The following is a 22,959-nucleotide window of genomic DNA, read 5'->3' on the forward strand; positions in this document are numbered from 1 at the left end:
TGGATCCAGTGTAGCCAGTTTTTCTGTCAACTGAGGATCAGCGGCAGACAATGCAAGAATCACTGTTAGACCATCCATTACTGGCATCATCAGTAGATTTAACATAGCAGAAGCTCTTAAAAAAGTTTATGAAAATTCTCCCTGGCAATAACAGGACACGTCCTTAACAAAGCTGGCAAAATGCATTTAAGCTTTTTCCCCTCACTATTACTCCAAATCTGGTAAAGCTACGAGAGGCAATTACTGAATGTTCATGAGAAAATCAAATAGGAAATTTGGCACAGAAACATTGAAGGAAAAAATATATAATAAAGTAGATCTTGATTACAGATGTTTCAAGACAAAAATGCTATATTTACTTTATTTTTTAAAGATGTATGTACTAGTGGAAGTATTTTTTTTTTAGAAGTCCTGCCATGAATAAATCCCATGAATTATGAACACTTTCCCTAAGAAGGCAGTGAAAGCATGTTATCTCTAAGGTGCCTATGAAATTACAGTCAATTATGTAGAAATCACTAGCATTCTTCTTTCACCAGTTAGACAGCTTGAGGTAGAGCTTATTGCAAGCCTGAAGCCTTTGGCATGAAATCTTTGCTCCAGCGTTGGGGAAAAAAATTAAAGAAGCACTTGTAGAAACTTCTTTTTAATATGATATTGTGTTAAGTGATTACATAAGCCCTTCAAGTCAAAAAACGGTTTAGTCCCCCACATCATGATTAAACCATCTAGTGGAAATTGTATTTATTTTGCTTATAGGTACATTTCTCCTTTCCCCCTCACTCTCCATGTGTGTCTTTATGTATGTTGTTATAGTAAGACATTTAATCAAGCCCTTTTGAAGTGGTAGAGTGGAAACAGCTGCATCTGACAATGTGCTGATGACATGGGGCTTAAAGCTGTCATGAGCTCCAGACTGCAAGCAGCACTAATATGTGGTTGGGATGGTAGTGACTTACAGGTCATGACACCTCCTTGAGGAATGCTCCTAAGCCAATCAGCTCAAGGTGGTGGCTCAAAGTCTTAAGGCTCTGGTGAGCTCTCTTTCATTTAATACTCTTGAGGTCACACTTCAAAGTGCCCTTTCTTCTCAAAAGCCATTGGCCATATGTGGGGGTTCTAGAGCAGCTTTTTAATGACTGGCTGCTTCAGGCTCAGACTTAAAAAAAATTAGAAACGCAGCTCTATTACACAAATGATATCTTAAAATTTGAACAAAGCTGAAGCTTAAGTTGGTATCTCACACACTTGTAAAGAATGGCAATTTAAAGGCAGTTTCCGGATGCCTGATTTTTCCACAACAAAGCAAACTTAAAGCTCACATTTTAGAGTGCCTAACAACTTGTTAAAACAATTTCCTAGTTTGTGAAGATTATAATATGTAGGGCATCCAGAAATCATCTCTGAATACAGTTTTTCTTCAGCAATTCTCACATAGAATAATTACTGTATAAATGTCCAAGAAACTTATGGTTTCATTTCTTCATGCAACTGAATTTATTAAAATCAGACTAATGTGATTCATGTACACTCAAGGCAACACTGCTAGAACAAACACGTGTTTCTCACTGAGAAGGCTCTAAAATTACTTTGTTTTGATCATGGTACAATACACAATACAGTAACATATTTTTTGGAAAGCATTCATAAAGATCAAGGGGCTAGGGAGGCTAATCTCTGTAGGTTACCTACATAGTTGAAGGAAGAAAAGACAGTCCTGTAAGAAATTGCAAATAAAAGTAGGTTTGTTTTCTGAACTGCTTCCTGGATTCCTCTCTACCTCTTGGCTGTCCAGGGGAAGTTGACTCTCTGAAAGCTAAAATAGACATAAACTTGAGAATGCTTGCTTCTTTAGTAAAGTTAAAGACAAATTGTTCTCATCTTCAAAGCAGCAGTGTGTTCTACAGAAAATACTGCTCTTCTGAAATTTGTCTGGAAATTACTTTCCTGGAGGATAAATACCCACCTACTGTAAATAAGACCAATTGTGAACATTATTAAGAAAACAGCTAGGTCTATATCTCAAACACTAATACAGCCAGATTTGTTTTTAATTTGCATCCAAGCTCCTTTTCAGCTGGTGCAGCTATTGTATCAAAGTGTTTTACTTCTTTTACCATCTGCAGACAGAATGTGAATCCAAAAGCAAGGATGGCATTCAAGATGAGGGTATACATTTTAACACACCTTTGCTGTATTCAGTCGTTCCTTTATTGAGTATATTTTTCTTGCAAATACTTCATTCATTGCAATAAGGCTTGTAATGAAAAAAAAACAACTGTATTCTCAGACCTCTCACAATTAGTTCAGTGATGAATGAATCATCCCCATTATTGCAAAAAAAAAATCTTTTTATGCTTGATTTCTTTAAAACAATAGCCTGCAAATTTCAGAGAAGTTACATTTTCTGTAACTGAATACTGTGTTTCTGGCAATGTTTTTAGCTGCCTTAGTCACAACTTTTCTAAAAATGGATTAGTTAAATGAGAATGTGACTCAGACATTCAGGGACATTGGTACTCACTGCTGTTCTCCCATTCTAAGACACTGAAATAAAAGGGACAAAAGCAAGAGTGGAGACTGCTGTCTGGAAAAAGCACTAAAATAGCCAATTAAGTATCTCTAAAAGTGGTAAATCAGATGGCCATTTAAACTGGACATGGGTGTAGAAAAGCTCAGCAGAGCAGTTTCTGGATCCAAAGGGCTTATACATTAGGGAGCAGATGAGGAATTGTTGTGCACAAGGTATTGCTTCATTCCAAAAGCAACAAGAATGGTTGAGAAACCAAAGAAAGGGATGCAAAAGGAAGATAGAATGCTGAGAACAAAACTGTGTCATGATAGCTAAACAAGCATAGAAAAAATCACTAACAATCAGTAAAAGATTGTGTTTGCAGCATTACTAAAATCTCTTATTGCTCTTAAGGACTTTATCTTACAGTAATGATATTAGAGATGTACAAAGTGTTATATTTCTAAAGGAACAGTTGCAAGAGAGTGGAAATCTGAGTTTTGTTTCAGGCTGTGCTACATGAAAATCTCTCAGAAGCATTGGTCTAAAGTTATTCTTTAGAATAAGTGGTAATTTAATTGTCTTGGCACAGTGAAAGAAAGAAGCTGATAACAAAGAAATGGATCCTCAACTTGGGATCTGGCCAAGTGGCTGGGGAACCAAAGGAAAAAAAGTCATACTGAAAGAAAGCAGAGTCCCAGTTTACTTGGGATGCTGTTCCATAATTCACTCATATCAAACAGTATTGTTTAAAGCACTAGAAGTAGACTAGTTAAACAGACCCTTTGAGCACTTAATTATACTAGTAATTTGGGGAGAGACCTACTAGCAGCTAAACATGCACACAAGTATACATAGAGGTATGTGTTTACATACATGGAATGGTAAGAATCTGCATATTACATCACATTAATATATCTAGTAGTTTGAATTTTCTGTCAAGAAATGTTTCTAGACCAATAATGACAGATACAAAAAACCCAACCAAACAAAGATCTTTCAACATTGATTCTATTTAAGGATAATTTGTTATCATCTTGACTCACGTAATTTTGCTGATCCTTCATATTAATTAGACAGTGAGAGGATGCACAGGCCACATACAAAATACCAAAATCAACTGTGGGCATTTTCATGATGTGAGAATGGTTTCTACACAGCTCTGCCCTGGGCCACAGCAGTCTCTAGGACAATACCTGGATACACTCAAAGCAGCTGGTTCAATCAGCACTAGAGAACAGTTCTAAGCACATTTAATTCATAGGCACAGATGCAGCCTGAAGTACACAGTCCTTCAATAATTTTCCTTCCGTTTTCCTTTGGAAAGATTGGGAGCTTCTGTCATACCATGTATGCATTAAACTGCTCACTACCAAGTAAGCCTTCTCAAGTGGCTTCTGTTCCTCCCAGTCTGAAACTGGTATAGCAAATTTGAGAGTTAATAACAATAAGAAAAAATGTATGACTACTTGTGGTTTTGTTTACATTTTTGAGACATAGCCCTGTAAAGTCATCAGAAAGTTGATAATGGCTGTGAATATGGATAAAAGTTTCCCACTCTGCACCAATAAAATACTCCTAAAAAGTTGTAAACCATATGCACGCCATGCTCAGCTAGAAAATTAAACTATCACCTAGAACATTGAAGTATAATCATCTTTTGAAGAAAGCTGAACAGCAGTACCTATGAGATTTTTACTGACACTAATCAAAGTTAGAAGAAAGTTTCTACAACAAAGTGTTTTGACTATCTTATACTTCAAAAAGAATACTTTGGTCATAATATGTAAAGCTTGTCACCAATAATCAGAAATACCTAACCTTTAGAGTACTATTGCTGTGAGCTTGCTGTCAGTCACTCCAAAGCCCACTGAGAAACCTCAAATATAAAACCATATTTATATGGAGTTATACACAATAAACTTATTTCTTAGTTTCTGAGAAGCATTTTGAGCATACAATGAAGCACAGAAAAGAAAAATTGTACCAATTTGCAGAAGATGAGGGAGTAGTTTCAACATTAAGGTATCCTCTCAGATAAAAAGGCAAGAGTCTTGCATTATGCAAGCATTATTAATCACAAAGTCTTTATTGTTATTTCACAAAGTATGAAGTAATGAAATAAGTAGTGTTTTGAAAGTTTTTAAGAGACAATATGAAAATCTGTAATTTCATATGAATAAGTTATTATGGGGTTTTTATTATATTTTGTTGTTGCTTTTGATTCTTAGCTCTGAAAGCTCTTTTAAGTTTTGGTTTTTTTCAAACTTGGGTTTTTCCTTTTTTTTAACTACATTTGCTGACTTGCATCCTTGAATTTGGCACTATGGACTTCTGTAACAGAAATTTTCCTAGATTTGATTTATTGTATAGACAAAGTGTCAAGTATCTAAAGAAATCTGCCCCATTTATGCTCATTATTTTTTCTCAAAATGTTGAGGTAATTGAAAAGAAATGTATATTAAGTAAAAAATGGTAAGTAAAAAGTATTTTATTTCTTTAATTCCTGATGCAATGAAAATTGGAAATGAGCTTCCCTTCTTAAAAGGCATGTCACTTACTGATAAATATAACTGCTCAAACAATAAGTATTTCTTTGCCAATATACAACTACAGCAGAGATAAACATCTTTACATTTGCTGAACAACATTTGCCAGAAGTTCATGACAGAAGAAAATGCATAAATGTATTATTAAAAATTCCTTTAAATGTGGCTCACAGGATAGCCTTTCATTCTCGTTTACTAGTGAAGATATGGAATTGGAGAAGCTTTCCAAACTTAGCACATTTAAACATAGATAAATAAATCTAAACCTAGAAGTCTCTTAAAAGTATGTTGGCCAAGACTTATGACTAGATCACTTCACTGAGGCAACTTGAAAGTGCAGTGATTGGTTTGACAAATGAACAGCTTCATCTAAACACCCAACAATTAACTACTAAAAGAACATATACAACACAGGCTGAGAGATCAAATGCTCCAGCAAGAAGTTCTCAACACAAAGGGTTCAGTACCGTAGTACGTTCATCAACTTATGTAATGGATATCATTAAGAAGGTACTTACATTAGGTCTTAATCCTGCTGCCATTTCATAATATTTCTCAGCCTCTTCATTAAGACTGGCTTGTCTATCAGGATGGAAAAGAACAACACAGTTACATCTCATTTTTTTTGTGTTAAAATGAAACCATACGTAAAATAGAATAGCTAAAAACTAAACACTGCAACTACTCCCTGCTGTTTAAGGATATTAACCTAACAAATGCACAAAATATGTAAATCTACAAGTTTTCTTATAGTTCAGAATGTCCATTAGCACAAATCCTCTTTGCTTACTTCATTTTCTTTTTAGTTCTGCAATGATATTAGTACATAATGGAAAGAAATACAGAAGGCTGAACACTAATCTCAGGCAAAACCAGAGACATACCAGTCTTCACCAGAAGAAAATGTGGCTCATTTTTTGTTATCAGACATACTTAAATTCTGAAACTGTATATTATAATACCATGTCGTTTCTCACTTTGTGCCCTCCCAAAACCACTATAATTCCAGTAAATAAAGGAAAAAAAGTCAGGGAACATAAAGTTTTCTAAAAGCTAGGTTTCCATGATTGAGGGAATTCACTGAGGAAAGAGTTCTGATTTCAGCATTTGCTCACATAATTCTGAGCAGGCATTTAAATGTAAATCTCATATTCCAAGAGAATAAGATGAGTTTCTGGGTACCTGAAGCAGTATTAGCTCAACACTTTTTCTTCTCCTTACTACTGCTGTCAGCATCTACATGCTCCTCATAGTTTAGCTTTTATTTCTTCTCCTGAGTTTTTAGTTTAAGGTCTTCAAACAAAAATGCAGTATGTTGCCAAAGAAATCCAAATATGTTTTTGTCTCAACAGGCCCTTTTTATCACTTCTCTCAAATTCCTCTCTTCTCCTTTTGTCTCCACCTTCTTAATTTCCCCTTGACTATCCATTTTGGCCACGAATCCAATGAATATCAGTTGATCACATACATGTCAAGGGAAAAATGGCCAATCTGTAAGAACAACCAAGCAGGACTCTCAGGTAGGCTACTTATCTTCTGCTAAAGTTATTTGCTATTTTCCTATGAATCATAGTGCTAAGTCCTTTTACAGGAGACTTAGGACAGGAGATCTTAAACATATTTTTTTTTGTTATGTGATCACAGCTGCATTTCTATGATACAAAATGGAAACATTAGAAAACAAGGATAAGACTGTAAGGTGGGCTGTTTGGGGTTTTTTTTCCTTCTTTTCCTGCTTTTGCAAACAGTTACTAGTTCAAAAAGTATCAATCAACTGAGCACTTATTTTACCTTGTTCATTACACAAACCTTTACATGCTTTGGTATCAGATTGTGTTCTAATTTTGTTTCTATCCACACAGATTTTAAACATTAGCCACATAATACATGGATAGGCAATTAATCCCAAACAACATATTTTTACAACTATTGGTCTTGGGAGGAGAAAGGGAGAAAGGATAATCCCTTTGAAGTTTCTCACGTAATTCCTGCGCAAGCTGAAACCACTTCATGGCTAACAATTTGCTAAATAGAACCTGGTTTATACCTGTTAACTGTTTTAAATTACTTTGCACATGTATCATTTACTTAGTGGTTGCAGCGGTTAGAAATGATTGAAGGTCTAAAAATATTCATTCAACCTGCTTCTGAATCACTCCTGCTGGGCATCAGTAGCACTTGAAATGATTGCAAAAAAAAATAATCTCATACTTAGTAATTTCAGGATTTACAGCAAGGCACTGTAAAATGAAACATGTTACAAAGCTTTTTTTTTTTTTTTTCCCCCGTTTGCTCAAAACTGTCAGGACACAAATCACTTCTTAAGTGGTGAAATAACATACAATAAACAAGGTGCCTTTCCCAGGAGGCAAATACAAATGCTACACTTCACCTCCAAAAAGAGTTGCTGGCATGCGAGTGTGGAACCCATTAAAATCCTGTCCCCCCTTTAGGCCAGTGGAAATACACGGCTTGCTTTCCTGCCACATGTACAACTTGGAACAAGGATCATTAATTGCCAAGTGGAAATCAGTTTGAATACATAGTTCCCTGTTAAAAACAGTTCAGAGAAATGAATGCACAACACAGTAACCTGGTCAGAAAAATGCTAGTTCCATTTTTGAGGCATTCAGCAACCGTTCTTTTAGCTAAGATGCTCCAGAATTCTGGTTCCTATTTCCACTGCAAATCTAAGCTAGAAATTAATTATGTTAAGCCCTGAAACAGCTTTCCCTTGAGAAAAATTAAAGGCACAGAGGTAGGAAATTGCAGTAACCCTATGCCACTGAGCAGTAAAGAGCTCTGGATCAATGTCAAATAATGGAAGGACACTATTAAAAGTAACATAACTCACATTAGAGTAAAATATTAGATAAAATGTTGATAAAAAATCAGAGAGGAAGTAAGGGGAGCAAAGAGAGGTTCAGAAGAGAGTCTTTTTCATAGTTATGAGCTAAATTTTAACCTCTATCCTAAATCTTTTCATGAGAACTGCCTTTGAAAAGATATCTGATTTTTCCCACTAACAACTAGCATCCAGTTTTGTTTTAAGGGAAAAAATGTTTCCACTTTTTATTCTTTCATATCTCTTAACCTGAGCTTCTAGACCAACCAATTCCCCATATTTAGCTCCAGCTGATTAACAGTGACACCTAAAAACGTGCTTGATGACACCCAGCTATAATCAGTTTACATTCATTTTGATTTTTACACTGTTCACTGGAAAAAATACTGTTGTAAGAGAAAAACACCACCAATGCTGAGTGATTTAGATACATGTGAGTGAGAAAGGGTTAGTTTTAACACGCCTGCTGCTTGGCACAAGGCTTCAGACTGTTGATTTTTGTACTAAAATCATAGATGCCAGCACACCTACAAAGAAATCTTCTTCAGCAATTCCTATTTTAAAATGCTGAATGGCTTTCTTAATGGACCTTTTTGTGTAACAACAAGATTATCAGGTTTTATAATCAGCTGCTCTATTACAATTAACTATTCATCCTCAGTTGGTCTTTTTTGCTTTAAAAATCTATATAGACTATATGCTTGCCATACATAGTTGTATATTTAAGCACATAGATAGTAAATATAGGGTTAATATAACCTGTTCAGACAATAACACTGAGTTAAGTTGTGCCTATGATACTGTATCAGCAATTACACTCCATGTTTGGTCAGTGTATTCTGGACAGCCAAAATGCTCTTGCAGAAAATCACCGAAAACTAAAGACCATGTAATATAGTACTGCTCTAATTTAGACTTCTGTTTTCAACAGATAATAAACATCTGGTAACTTCATGCCTCATGTGATTTTCCCAGAACCAAACCCTCTCAACAAAAGCCTGGAAAAATGAAATTTTCCTATAAAATGTGTTTTTAAGCAAAGAGATCTTTTTCCTAAATCTGTTTTCACGTGGAGGCAAGGTGAAATTCTTTTCCTGTTTCTACTTATGGCGGTGCCACCACACTGCCATTGTTCATCCTAGAAATGATCACACCCTCACCCACGTGGTCCTTGCTGCCCATGAGTTGCCTTGCTCCTGGCAGCTCACTTGGGCTAGGAGAGCAAAGTGCCCTGTAGCCCTTGCTAAGGCAGGGCTCAGCCACGGAAGCTCCAGCCACGGAGCAGCGTCACGCACACGCCTCACTGCTCGGCTGAGAGACTTCAAACTCCTCTAAGCAAGAGCACAGCAAATGCTACAAACATAAACCACATGACCAGATACTGAACCACCCAAATGGCTGCATGACCCTTGAAGAAAGCTGTCTGGAAAACAAATTTGTTGAGAAAATGAATTTTACAGACAAGCATTATGCAAGTTAAAAGCTACCAGACTGTTGCAAAGAAATTAATTGCATTCATCGCACATCTCCCCCCTCTTACAGATGACTCGAATCATCTTGCATTGCATTAATGGCTTGCTACAGAAGTCATTTAGGAAAAAAAATTAATAACTATAATGTAATTAGGAAAGGGGAGGTTTCTCAATAATGCAAACAGAACTAAGTAATTAATTTTTTTTTACTTCAGATTCAGTCACAAAGAGAGGAAATCAGTAATGTTGGAATATCTGATTGGAAGAGCAGACATTCTTCTTGAGACTGCTAAACGGAGAACAAGCTATCTATGAATACAGCTACTGCATTTGGATCCAGTTAACCATTCTGTTGCAAATATCAGAAAAAGAAATTTAACTTGCAGCACTCTGGTTCTAAATTTTCAGAAGCTGTTCATTTTTATTTAGGTTGCATTTTTTTTTTTTTCTCAGCAAGTAGGGAGATTTAAAAAAAAAAGGAAAATATTTTAGCACTAGACTAGAAAAATAAATTGCATTTTGAGAGAATAGTGTATTTATTTTCTATCCAAAACAGCTGTAAACCAAGAAACGTCTTCATATTTCTGAGTCTCGTGACACTCCTTAGGCTAATGGTGGAAACAGCAGTAGCAGAGGAGGGAAAGATGATTCCTTCCTAATTCAAAAATATATCACTGTGCAAAATATTTGGTCTGAAAAAGAAAATATCAGAATCTATATAAAAATCTAAGCTTCTGTTATTATCTTACAGTCATTTTGGAAACCTTGCATCATCCCCATTAATATCAATTTCTGTCTCTTATTCCACAGCACGTCTTTAAAATTTATCCCGTGTCTCTCACAAGAGTCATTTCATTTTCATGCTCTGTGAACTTCTATAATGTATTTTCTATCTCACAGCTGTGCAGTTAATTCAAAATTCTTACTCACTTACCAGTCAGTTTTTATAGCTCTCTAGGGTACCTAAAGAGCAGTTGGTCACCTACTTGAAATTATGTCAGCCTTTCATTTATGACTGTCTTTAGCATTCTGTTTCTAGCAGTGTCACTCTGTGCCAGTTAGAGTACTCCCTTCTTTCTGTCCTCCTTTGTGCCTTGGTATCTGTTTTCCTCTTGGAATCACCTCAGCCCTCCACTGCTCTAAAGATCCTAAAAATCATCTGCTTCTGAAGAGCCAGACTCCTGGTGGATTTGTAGCTGCTCTGTTACAATGAATGAATAAGCATTGACCTTGTCCAACAAGTATCACAGAAGCAATATATTTGAATTAATTGCTAAGTAAAGCAGTGAACAAGGATGGACAGCAAAACTGTAACCTTTAGCAAAAATCAGGCAGATGCTAACACACGGGGTTTTGAGCAAATACTTGTCAGCACTGAATTCAGCTTTGCCACCCTGACTCTAAATCCTACAGAACACTTTAGACTCTCAGAGAGTATTGGGAAGACATTATGATCTTCCACAAAGAGAGCTAAGTATTAAGTGAAAAATTAGATCAACTGAGTATCCCAAAGGAGCATGAGGGATTCTAGCTAAACTAAAGCAGGCCTTTTTTTTTTTTTTTTTTTAGTGTTTCAGTTTAGTGCATTTTCTTTGTTTTGGCTTTGCACTTACAGTAAAAATTGAGAATGCAGCTTAGAATCACTAAGCTCATTGCTTGTCAAGGCCTCCCAAAAACAGTGCACTCCCAACCAGATCAAGCAGCATACAGCACAGCACCACAGCTATTACTTTGAAAGTGAAAAAATACTCATATCCAGATGTAAACATATGTGCTTCAAAGACCTCAAATGCTATACTCAGTGCTCACAGAGAAAGCAGATTTATTAAACCTATAAACCTTCTTTTTCTTTCATTTCTTATTTAAAATGCTAAAATATAAAGGAGCCTAAGTAAGATATCTTCAGCAGAGAAATTATCTCAAGAACTACTTTGTGCTAATGAAATAAATTTTTTCAATTTCGTTTTTCATGCATTTTCTATGCTTAGATACTATCTAAATGAAATCAAGTATCCTTATAGCTGTTAAGTGGACAATAGACAATAATTAGATAGTTATCCTAGAAATAAGCATGGAGGATACCTATTACAGTAATGTGAGTTTAATGATAATGTTAAACTCACAGACAGAAGCTTAATGTCACTGAATAACCAGGCCTGACAGCTTTAAAAGCTAAAACAGAAGTCCAAAGCTTTGTTCTATTCAGGCAGAAGACAATTAAATATAAGACTACATTTTAAATCACAGATTCTGAGAATATCACTAAGTGCTCCCATGCATCTCAAAGTAATTATCAGCCTGGGAATATTTAGATTTCTAATTATCATAATGTTCCCTACTGATACTATCAGAAATTTTCAATATTCTCTATTTACATCCAGACGAGAAATATGGTCTCCTCTTTTCAGTTGATATGCATACTAAAATTTTAAAAATCAAGTGAAAGGAAATCTTACAGAAGGTTCTTCACAAAAGAAAGACTTGTTCTCATATGCAAGCAAAATGCATTACCTGCTTGTGAACAACAGAAGTTTTGAAGGCAGGAAATTATTATATAATAAATAGAATTTAAGAAATGCAAAATGCTAAATGCTGCAACAATTTAATTCCACTCTTTGTATCTTATTAGCAATAATATTGAATTATTCAAAAGAGTTGCTGGGCTTTAAAAAGTATCCTGCATAAGCAAAGGCTATAAGGACTTTTTTCCTCCAAAAGAAGAGGAACATCAAGTGAGGCAGATGTACAAGCACTAACCTGAGCATATGGGCTGCATTGAAAACAACATCAAATTCTGTATTATCAAGTTCAGCTGCTTTTTTTGCCATTTCAGCTGCTTCTATCAGGCGGGATTCTTCTAGGAGGAACTGACCTGCAATGGAGTGTGTGAACATCAGCCCACAGGAAATAACTGATTTAATACACTTCAGACAGTATAGTTAGGAAAAGGAAGCACAAAAAAACCCCAACCAAACAAACCCAAACACCAAAGTAATGAACCAAGCAATAAACCAATGTATCAGATTCAATGTTTAGTTATTTGCTGATGTGTTCTGCGTTTCAATATCTGTAAAATACAATCAATGTGGGAAAATTGCAATAAATATGACAAGTAATAACAATATTTTGGAATATATATTTGAGAAAATTGAGAATGATAGAGTAAAACTCAGACGTTGAGAAACAATACTTCCCAAATGCCAAGAAGCCTGACATTTGAGAACATGCCTTTCTGCCTATACAATTACCATGGTCTTTTCTTCCTCAAAACAAATTGAAATAAAATAGTATCTAGAAATTAAACACATTCCCAAAGAATATCCCAAAATTTGTTTTAGAAGCATATCCCAAAATCACATAAAATGATAAATTTTTGTGAACATACGTGACAGCATTTTTTCAGCTTTAGAATTCTACATTGTATTTGATGTGAAACCATTACACATATATGTATACCTTAATGGACTGGTATTTTATAATGCATTTCACTAACACTAAAAGAATCACAACAGGTAGCTTTTAAAAAGTTTTGTATATGATACTTACCTCTGACATTAAACAAATATAGAAGATGGCTAAAATCAAGTAACTCACATTTTACAAATGAGATTATCATTATCGTTAAACCAAGTATAAACTGAAAAGAATGAATAGTTTAGCATTAACCAAGCTTTAACTGAAGTACAGTAGTTTCAAAACAAAACATGTAACATACAGTAGAACTCTATAAAAATGAGTTTTCCTTTGAAGAAGGTGAAAAAAAGAATTTGGAAGATACTCAGCCTTATTTTTGCTTGTTTTAATGCTTTTTCACACCTAATCTGTAAAATGTGTCAATGTTTGCAACAACATTTTTAAGGAATTCAACCATCTAGTCGCTGTGAGTACATAACTTTATATTTGGAAAAACTCTCCTAAAGCCTAGTGATTCTACATTTCAGCATCCCATCCTTCTCTTTTTGTCTTACTTTGTCAAGTAAGCTGCCTCAACCAAAACTCTGCCATGCCACCACTAACAAGCCTCATCAGAAACAATAAAATAAAATAAATATAATAAATAAATAAATAAATAAAGCTATGAGCAAATTATATCCTGCCATGGTAAGGGATTTTCTCTTTTTTCTTTCCCCCTTTCCTCATTCATTCCCTGTTGCTCACATACTTGCTGTGTGCCTATGTGGAAAATTCCCTTAACCAGAGCTAGCAAGGTCTATACAAGCACTGTGAACCCAGTGATGCTTTGGTACAACAAAGATATTCACAGAAGGAATAATTTCAATTCAAAAAGTGATGAAAGACAGCTTTTTTAACTTTTTGTTTGCTCTGTGGATACATTTCAGCTTGGGAGAGTTGGCAGATTATTTACTCAGTCTCCTATATCTTAATTATTCAGATCTGCAAAACTTGTAAAAACATTATGGTACCTTCCTGCATTCACAGTATAAGGTTTGCTTGCTTTAGTTACATACACACTCTAATGTGTACCACACTTTGATGCAGTACAATGCTTTGTGCCTATTGTGCCCAGAAACAGATGATTTACAAAAAAAGCCTTCCCACACAAGAAAAGAGGTAAATAAAGAAATAAAAAGAGAGAAGAAAACATAAGAAAAAAACATAGTTTGAGAACAATTTGGACCACAAGAAATTAATTTGTCTTCAGAATTATAAATCAGTGGTTGAACTGTTAATGGAAGTCTCTTAATGGAAGTCTCTTCTAAAGGGAAAAAAAATCTGACAAAAGATAATAGCTTACTTTTTTTTTAAATATTTTTTTCTTTTGGGTACCACATCAGAGTATGCCTTATATGCAGCAGGAAAAACTCATATTTGAATATGAAAATTCTCCTAGTAAATCTACCAAATAAAATAGTTTATATCTACTTGGGCTGAATTCCTATTTTCTTTGGAGAGCAATCTTTGAAATGAGCTTGACCAACTAGTATTCCAATTCTCTTCCAATGAATGAAGCAAAGCAGTACCCCTAATCTTTAAGTCCATGTTAAAGCACACCAGCCTTAACCATAAAATGTTAACAGTAAGATACTTTTGCTAACGAAAGCCCTGGATTAGCAGAGTGAAACACTGGTAGGTGGATGTGCTACTGATACATACAGCCAGGGAGGAGAACGAAGATCTAAGTAAAACTTTCAGTTCTTCAAAAAAGAAAGTTCTAGGACTGTACATTATCACACACAAGTCTCTGCTCTGTACTGGAGGTGGCAATAACTCATGCTGAGTGGGTAAGTGGCAGATAATGCATATATGAAACCGACTGTAATCTCCTCTATACGCAAGCCCTTGCAGAACTCCACTTTAGGGTCACTTGTCTTCATAAATTACTCAGATGCACGTCTTAAAGGTGCACTAAGTAAGTTTGCCAATGATTCAAAACTCAGAGGAGCTGTCAACTCCTCTGAGGGCAAGTGCCAGATTCTGCACCTGGGATGGGGCAACCCTGGATGTACAAACAGACTGTGAAATGAGATGCTGGAAAACAGCAACGTGGAAAGAGACCTGGGGGTCCTGGCAGATGGCAAGTTAAACATGAGTTATGGTACTGTGGCACTGAGAGCCAGTCGAGGAAGGTGATTTTCCCACTCTGCTCTGCAGTGGTTTGATCTCACCTTGAATATTGTATGCAGTTTTGGACACCATAAGAAGGTTATGAGCCTATTAGAGAGCCTCCAGAGGAGGGTTGCTGATCAAAGATTTCCTTAATTGCATGGGCTACAAATAAAAGATCCTGCAGCTTTTTCAGTCTAGTGAAAAAGTCAATACCTGTGTGTACAGACACATGATGGGTTGCCCCCTGCCAGTACCCAAGCACTCATACAGGGTGAGGGCAGAAAACAGAAGAGCAAAACCAAGAAAATCTCTGCATCAAGATAAAGGCAGTTTAACACGGGGAAGAAAAAAAAAAGCCCATACTAAAACAGCAAGCAGCAAAATGAAGGACATTTCTCATTGCTTCTCACAGGAATAGTGATGCTCAGCCAGTTTCCAAACAAAGCCACCTCAGAAGCCAAAACCCTTCTTGTTTCTCTACTCACGTTTTATTGCTGAACATGATGTTATATGGACTGTTATATCTTTCCCTTTGGCCAGCTCAGGTCAGCTGTCCAAGCTATGTTCCCTCCCAAAAAGAGAAAGCCTTGACACTGCTCAAACACTATTCAGCAGCAGCCAAAACACTGGTGTGTGTTATCAAGGCTCCCTTAGTCACAAGGCATCATCCAGGCTGCTATGAAGTTAACACTATCACAGCCAGAACCAGTACAAGGTGGCAACTTTCAGCTGAAAATTGATTTGCCAAATTGTCCTGAAAGGCAGACTAATTCTATTCACACATCTCAATTTAATTTAAAGCATCTAAATAGAAAAATACTGTTTTGAAAACATTAGCTGCCATTCCTTTTAATCTTATATACTAAATTCATACAAGAATGAGCTGGATTGGCAGTTTACTGCTGTGCTTTCTTCATTATAAAACACACTTCTGAACCTTTCCTGTCAAAGCCATAAAGAGGTTTTCCCAAGAAAAGAGCACTAGCAGGGCGTAATATTGGCAAGGTGTTGAAGGTGGATCAGAAGGTATGATCTGCAAGCCCCTGCATCCAGGAACCATTTGTGTGGGTCTAAATTTATATGGAGGATTTTCTTCTCTGACAAGCAGCTGGCAAACCTCATGATTTATGAGATACTGCCCCACATCACATAGAGAGCTTACTTATTGCAGGTGTCACGATTCCAGCTCTTGCCAACAACATAAATTATGGAAGCCTGACTGTTTTTTGGAATCACAACAGCTTTTGAGAAAACAGCTCCAAATACCACACTTTCCTATCTAGAGGAAAGAATATTTTTCATTACTCTTTTTCTAAACTGGAAGTGGGAAATCCATAGTCCAGGAAAAGATGTGACTTTCAGAAACACTGTTCTTTGCTTGGAATTCTACTTTTTAAAATAAATTTTTCCACATTTCTTGCTAGACAGCACAGGGGTGAGAGTACAGGTGTAGTCAAGAGTTGTTAAAGACCTTTGATAGCAGAGAAGTGATCCAATATTTCACAATCCTCTTAGTCATTTTTTCCTAAACTTTCTAAGAATCAGAAATAGCATTAAAGCTGCTGAAATCTGTATCTGCAGCCTTGTTCAAATTTACTTTTCATTGCAAACCATCAACAGTGGTTCTGAGTCTTTATTTGACCAAAAACCTTTGGGGCAAAATATGCAATCTACTGAAAAGTGAGATATAAGTATGTATGTAATTCAAACAAGAACAAAATATTTCCAGTTCCCAGCAATTGAAAAGAACAGTTATAGTAACAGTTTTATCAATTTTTAAAAATTTATGTGTGTTTATCCACATAAATGAAAGCCTATAGCTCTCTATCCTGTATAACTGTCTCCCTAAAACAATCATGAACATTTGTAAAGATTTTAAGACATGCACCACCAACAATTTAAAAGCCACACATCTGAACTGGTAGTTCTGCTGCTTTATTGTAACAAGAAAGGTATTAATTGGTTGGGATATGTCTCTGTGTAAAAATCTTTTATGTTCAGAGCACAAAGGCATTAGTGTGTTCCTCTAGAATGGGCTCAACTATTCCTTGCAGGCACTGTGATCCTTGATTTTCCCAAATAAAAGTGCAATTTGCTTAATTTACTAGATAAAAGCGCATTTAGCACCAATCTTTTAGTTGAAATGTTTCCTCTTTTACTCACTGGCAAACATACAAAGGTACTCTGTCCCAGACAGAGTAAATTTCTAAAACAGCTCATCTTGCTGGTGTTGCTTTTAAAAGAAGTATCCTGAATGTTCTCAGAATGCTGCTGTTTCTGCATGTACTCAGGTTGCCATGACAGATTTGTGGGATGATAGCCTCAGATATCCAAGCAAAACTGAGTAAACTACCTTTTGAATAATAACGAAAAGACTTCCAATGCCATTCTAACTGGACTTTGCTTTTTTTAATATACATTTCTCAGCAACTCTTATGCTTCTTATCCTCTTCAAAAGAGTTTTTTACTTCTACAACATGAAAAGTGGCTCTATCAAGATTCAACTGTAAAATCTGTTTGTAATAAACTTCACTAGAAGCTCTTTCAGGACATTCAGCATTGAGGATTGGAAGCTGAATATCTGCAGGTGCTTCCAAAGCATTTCAAGTTTCAACAGAAATCAGAAGAGGGAGTGGATTCTGGCTGACTCAATGCACTGTATCTTGTCTGATGCAGATGATGTTCTGAGAGAAGAATTATATTCTGGGTGGCAGAACCATCACTTAAGTTACTATCAACTTCAGCTCTGCTGCAGCAATGCAGAGGTAAAGAGCTGATGCAACCAAAGATTTCAAAATGGAAAAGTTAAATTGCATTCAGTGGAAGAAATGAGGAGAGATCTTGTCTCCAAGTTGATTTCCAAAGTATTTCAGGTGACAAATCAATGTCTCAAGGTGCAAAGTTGTTGTTGTTGTTGTCTTACTTTGATACCTTCTCTGTGAATTCTCATGGGTAGCTCCTCATGGCCAGCTGACTTCTTCCTCTTTGCCACAGCACGTCTGACTGACTGCAACTCTTTCTCTCAACTAGCTAGCCCAGCGGTTTATAACACTCAGCCTCATTGGATATACCTGTGGCCTATTAAGGGCAGGCCTGTTCCTAAGCTGCAACTCTTCAGAGGTGAGATTGCCTTTAGCACTATCTCTTATTCTTCTACAATCCATCCTCCCACACAAAGTCAACAGACATGACCTTAGGTAACTGCTTCCTTTAGGAGTTCCAAAACAGATTCATTGGCTGTGATGGACTCAGCTCCCTAAGCAAGGGTATACTTGATTATATATCCTTCTTTTCCAGGCCTGTTTAGACAATTTCTTGCTGAATGTGGAAGATGTGATAGGAGAAACAAAGGCAACCTACATCACAATCACCTAAATGGTAGCAGCATTCCAGTTTTTGCTGCTCCTTGTATCCCATTCCGTCTTAATCGAAAGGTGCACTCTTGCTTTCTTGCTGAAGGACTTCTGGAGACTTTCTCCCGTTAATTAGTTCCCATAGAGAAAATTCATCCATGTAAATAAAATATAATGAGACACTAAGCAAGTCAGCGGGTGCTGCAATGTCATTATATGCATTGGCTTGGAAAATACTTTTTTTTATTAGTCCTTTTCTTTGTCTGAAAAGCCTATCTGTTGTAATTGTGCTAAATATACCACGGCATTCAGAGCATGATCACAGACAAGAGAGAAAAAATTGACTAGCAAACCTTTGGGACTTGATAACTAAACCTGTGACCACATCTGGATCAGAGGACCTCATGATTTACAAATAATGATCCTGAACTCTATATCATTTCCCAGACACCTAGTGATGTATAAGTTTTGAAGAAGTAAAATTTGGCTGAAAAAGAACTATGCAGTTGCACTTTCGTAGCAGCTTCATGCTATGTCTACAAAAATCCCCATGAGATAGTACTCATAGGTCAAAACATATGGCTATTTGCAAAGAAGACCTCAGCACTGTACATGCCACAAAACCTTCAGCACTGCTTATGTTCATTTTTCAGTCCCTACAGAAATGCTACATTTTGGCAATATGGAAGAAGCATACAGACACATTTCTAACATTGTCTCTGATCTGCACTATTTATATCACATCTTTTGAGCAGTAAAGTATACTGTGCTGAGGAAGCAAAGTCAACCATGTATTAGAGATGTCAGAATGATTAGATTTAAGGCTAAACCCAAGGGAAGAGCCAGAAGGATGGAAATTCCACAGCATTTCAGGTCAGTGACCTAACTTGTTTGGAAACACTCCACTGCATTCCACTTGAGTGATTGGTTCTAAAGGGTATTTGGAAAAAATAGTTATTATAGTGGTCTGTAATAATCTTCTTTCAATGTTGTGTGATAACAGCAGCCTAGAGTGACAAAAAGGACTTAAATTTGGTTGATTGTCCTGAACAGCCCAGTTTTTGTCCTCACTTTGGAAGTAAGAAATACTGTTGGTTAGTAGTAGCTACAGATTTTCTTAAAGTTTGTAGAGGGAGTTCTGAGAGCAGAAAGATCAGCAGGTTAATGAAGTCTTTTTGCAAGACAATTCTGTCTTCCTGCTTCAGGTGTAGGAATCCTGTCTTCTTGGAATTACGTTTATTGATACTGCAGGAGCAGGTATAAGCCATAGTCCAAAGTCAGGACCCTGATTTGATGGCACATGGTATGTTAAAGACTGAGACACCCTTTCTCCAAAGAGCACATATGTTCTATGAACATGTATTATTTGAGCATCATAAACTAGTTTATAGTTTCCCTACAGAATCACTGTATACCAATGATGGGATTTCCCAAAGATTTAAAATGGCAAAGCCTCTGCCATCGGCAGAAAGGTTCACGAGTACACATCGGGAAGTGACTCAGTGATGGACACATTGTATCTGGTTCACTTTGACCCTACCTCATCAAGGGATTTAATTTCTCAATACAAAATCACCATGTAGCATCTGGGGTACCCAGATGCAGCAGATCCATGCACTTTTATTTATCATTTGGTATATACTGCATTTAGCTAACCTGTCAGTCAGAAACAGGATAATCCATTCACCTGGGTTTATGGCTTGTGAAGTTTTATTCATTTCACTGAAAAAAGTGAACACTGAACTACCTGTGGACTAGTGTGACATTTCTACCATCCACACAAAACTCTGCTAAAGAAATTAGTCAGATTTCAAGAGAAGGTCATGGTTGATGTTTCTCTTTCTTATAAATACAACACTGATACTCTATTTTTCATTAGTTCACTGCTTTCTTCATAGGAGCTTTTCCTTAAATATGTGGGGAAAATATATAAATTTTTCCTAGGCTGTTCTTCACTCAATGAAGACAAAAAGCACAAAGCTCAAGCACTGAGAACAATGTGACTACATGGAAATACTATAAATACAGCACAAAGAATAATTTAGGTTGGAAAAGACCTTAATGATCATTGAGTCCAACCTTTAACTGACCACCACCACGCTCATTAAACATAGTGCTAAGTGCCGTGACCAGTCCTTTCTTGAACGTCACCAGTGATGGTGACTCTACCAACTCCCTGGGCAGCCTGTTCCAATGCTTAACTATCCTTTTAGTGAAGAAATTCTTCCTGATGGCCAACCTGAATCTCCTCTGGCTCAGCTCGAAGCCTCTTCCTTTAATCCTGTCACTGGCTGCCTGGGGGAAGAGACCAACGCCCACCTAGATACAGCCTCCTTTCTGATAGGTGGAGAGAGTGATAGGGACTCTCCTGAGCCTCCTTTTCTCCAGGCTGAACAACCCTAGCTCCCTCAGCCACTCCTCACAGGACTTGTGCTCCAGACCCTTCCGCAGCCTTGTTGCCCTTCTCTGGCCATTCTCCAGCACCTCAATGCCTTTCTTGCAGTGATGGGCTCAGAACCAGACACAGGACTCAAGGTGTGCCCTCACCAGTGCCAAGTGCAGGGACACGGTTCCCTGCCCAGGTCCTGCTGGCCGCACTATTGCTGATCCAGGCCAGGATGCCATTGGCCTTCTCGGCCACCTGGGCACACGCTGGCTCGTGTTCAGCTGCTGACAACCACCACCCCCAGGTCCTTTTCCTCTGCCCAGCTTTCCAGCCACTCTGCCCCCAGCCTGCAGTGCTGCAAAGGGTCGTATTGACTAAAGTCCAGGACCCAGCACCTCACCTTACTGAACCTCAATCTAAGCATAAACATCTAAAAAAAAAACGAAGTTACACCTGTAATATATAAAAATTCTCACACTCACTAAATACCCGTAAGCCTAAAACCTAATGACTGAAAAAAATGGTGCTCGAAAACTCACTGCTATCATATTTCAATGAAATATACTTTGATCCTTAAACCATGGCAATTCCAACCCATTTTCAGGCTGTAACATAGGAGTGGTAAAGCAGCCATCTTTGGAAGTAACACTGATACAAAGTGCTCATAAATTTAGGTGAAAATTTAGGCATCAAAAAGGGCTCAGAGCCCGTTGCAGAAACAGTGATTAGAAAGATGATGATGAAATTGAAAAACAATAAAAAAGGCAGTTAAAAAGTTAAACATGCTTAAAAAGAAACAGATAATGTAAGAAAATCTATAAAAATTGCTCCTAAATTATCACAAATTCAAAAGAGAAAGACAACACAAAAACAAAAGTGTATTTGGGAATATGTTAATCTGTTCTTCATTCAATGAGGATATAGCTAATACACTTGAGTTTTATGTAATCTGAAAGTCTCTTTTTCTTTTACATCTCTAACTGAAAATGCACTTGAAAGGCAGATGATCAATGTGAACTGCCAAATTAAGTGAATGCATAATTAATATAATGAGAATAATCCATTTTTATAATGAAATAGGAATCTTTAAACAATTAAGGCTTATTAGAAACAATGTATTATTCAAAGGAAACTATTTTAAAAGGAGGTATCAACAGCTATTATTAAAACAGAGTTAATTTGAACATCCTGTTGGGTTCTAGACTTTTCTATTCCAACTAAGCCATTACAAATATAAGGGAGAAGGGACCTCTACCGACATTTATCTTGAAATCTTACTCCTTCTTTGTCTCTTTGTTTTATTCCCCACACCGTTTTCATCATTTTGGAGAAAGGCCACTATATGCAAGTTAAGAGGCACAGTGGTAAAACTTATTTTTAGCAGACAAGTAAAAAGAACTCTACTGTTTTTTGGGGGTTTAGTTTTTTTTTTGTTTGTTTTTGGGGTTTTTTGGTGGGGGTTTTTTGTGGTTTTGTTGTTGTTGCCTTGGTGGGGTTTTTTATGATTATTATTATTTTATTTTTGGTTTTAAATAGCAAAATATAAATAAAATAAGACTTCTGGAGATAAACTCTTTACACAACAAATATCACTGTAGATTTATGGTGTTTTTCATTTAAGGAAAAGCTAGTATAGAAAGCTTCAACAATTTCAAACTCCTTAATTACACTGCATCCTACTTACTGAAGAATTTTTGTTGAGTTTTTTTTTTTTTAAGAAAAGACGAGCACATAAGTATGTCACTGTTTGCAAAGCACCTCATCTATGTGCACTGACAGATTTTATACATAATCTTTCTTCAGCTTCCCTTGAGATAGGCTCAGTGCAGACAGAAATAGAGACCTTTATCTCCTTTGTCATACATCCAAATACTATATCCAAAACTACATAGTCTCTGAGCCTTAAGGGCACTTGTCTGACCTGACTGAACATCCCTATGTTGGACACATTTGTTGACAAATACTGATTCTTTAGATGCAATTATGTTCTTAAAATATTTAGAAGACAGTTCCTTTTAACTTGTTTAGTTCATAGGTACCTCTTTGGGGTTTCTCAGAGAGACACTTGGATTCATCCCTTTCATTTCATCGAGGCAAGCAGTTCAGGAAGAATCAATAGTCCATGGAGACCACTTCAATTATGTCATAAATCTGTTGATGACCAACATTACCAAGATCTTGCAGGATTCAAAATGGTCTACTTAAGTTAAATGTTCAGAGTGGGATGCATGACTGCCAATATCTTGAGTAGATGTATGTCAGTTTGAAGAAAAC

General features: G+C 36.5%; 1 protein-coding gene across 3 annotated transcripts in view; it reads right to left on the minus strand.

The window, feature by feature from the left end:
• TMTC2 (transmembrane O-mannosyltransferase targeting cadherins 2) overlaps positions 1-22,959 on the minus strand; it is a 246,289-nt gene that overhangs the window by 16,851 nt on the left and 206,479 nt on the right. For all 3 annotated transcript variants that reach the window (XM_059846844.1, XM_059846843.1, XM_059846845.1), the window contains 2 exons: positions 12,136-12,250; positions 5,580-5,643 (listed from right to left, as the gene is read on the minus strand). In XM_059846844.1, coding sequence (XP_059702827.1) covers positions 5,580-5,643; positions 12,136-12,250 — 179 coding nt within the window. The remainder of the gene's footprint in view (positions 1-5,579; positions 5,644-12,135; positions 12,251-22,959) is intronic.

Source organism: Haemorhous mexicanus, chromosome 5 (assembly GCF_027477595.1).
Source record: "Haemorhous mexicanus isolate bHaeMex1 chromosome 5, bHaeMex1.pri, whole genome shotgun sequence".
Classification (NCBI taxonomy): Eukaryota; Metazoa; Chordata; class Aves; order Passeriformes; family Fringillidae; genus Haemorhous; species Haemorhous mexicanus.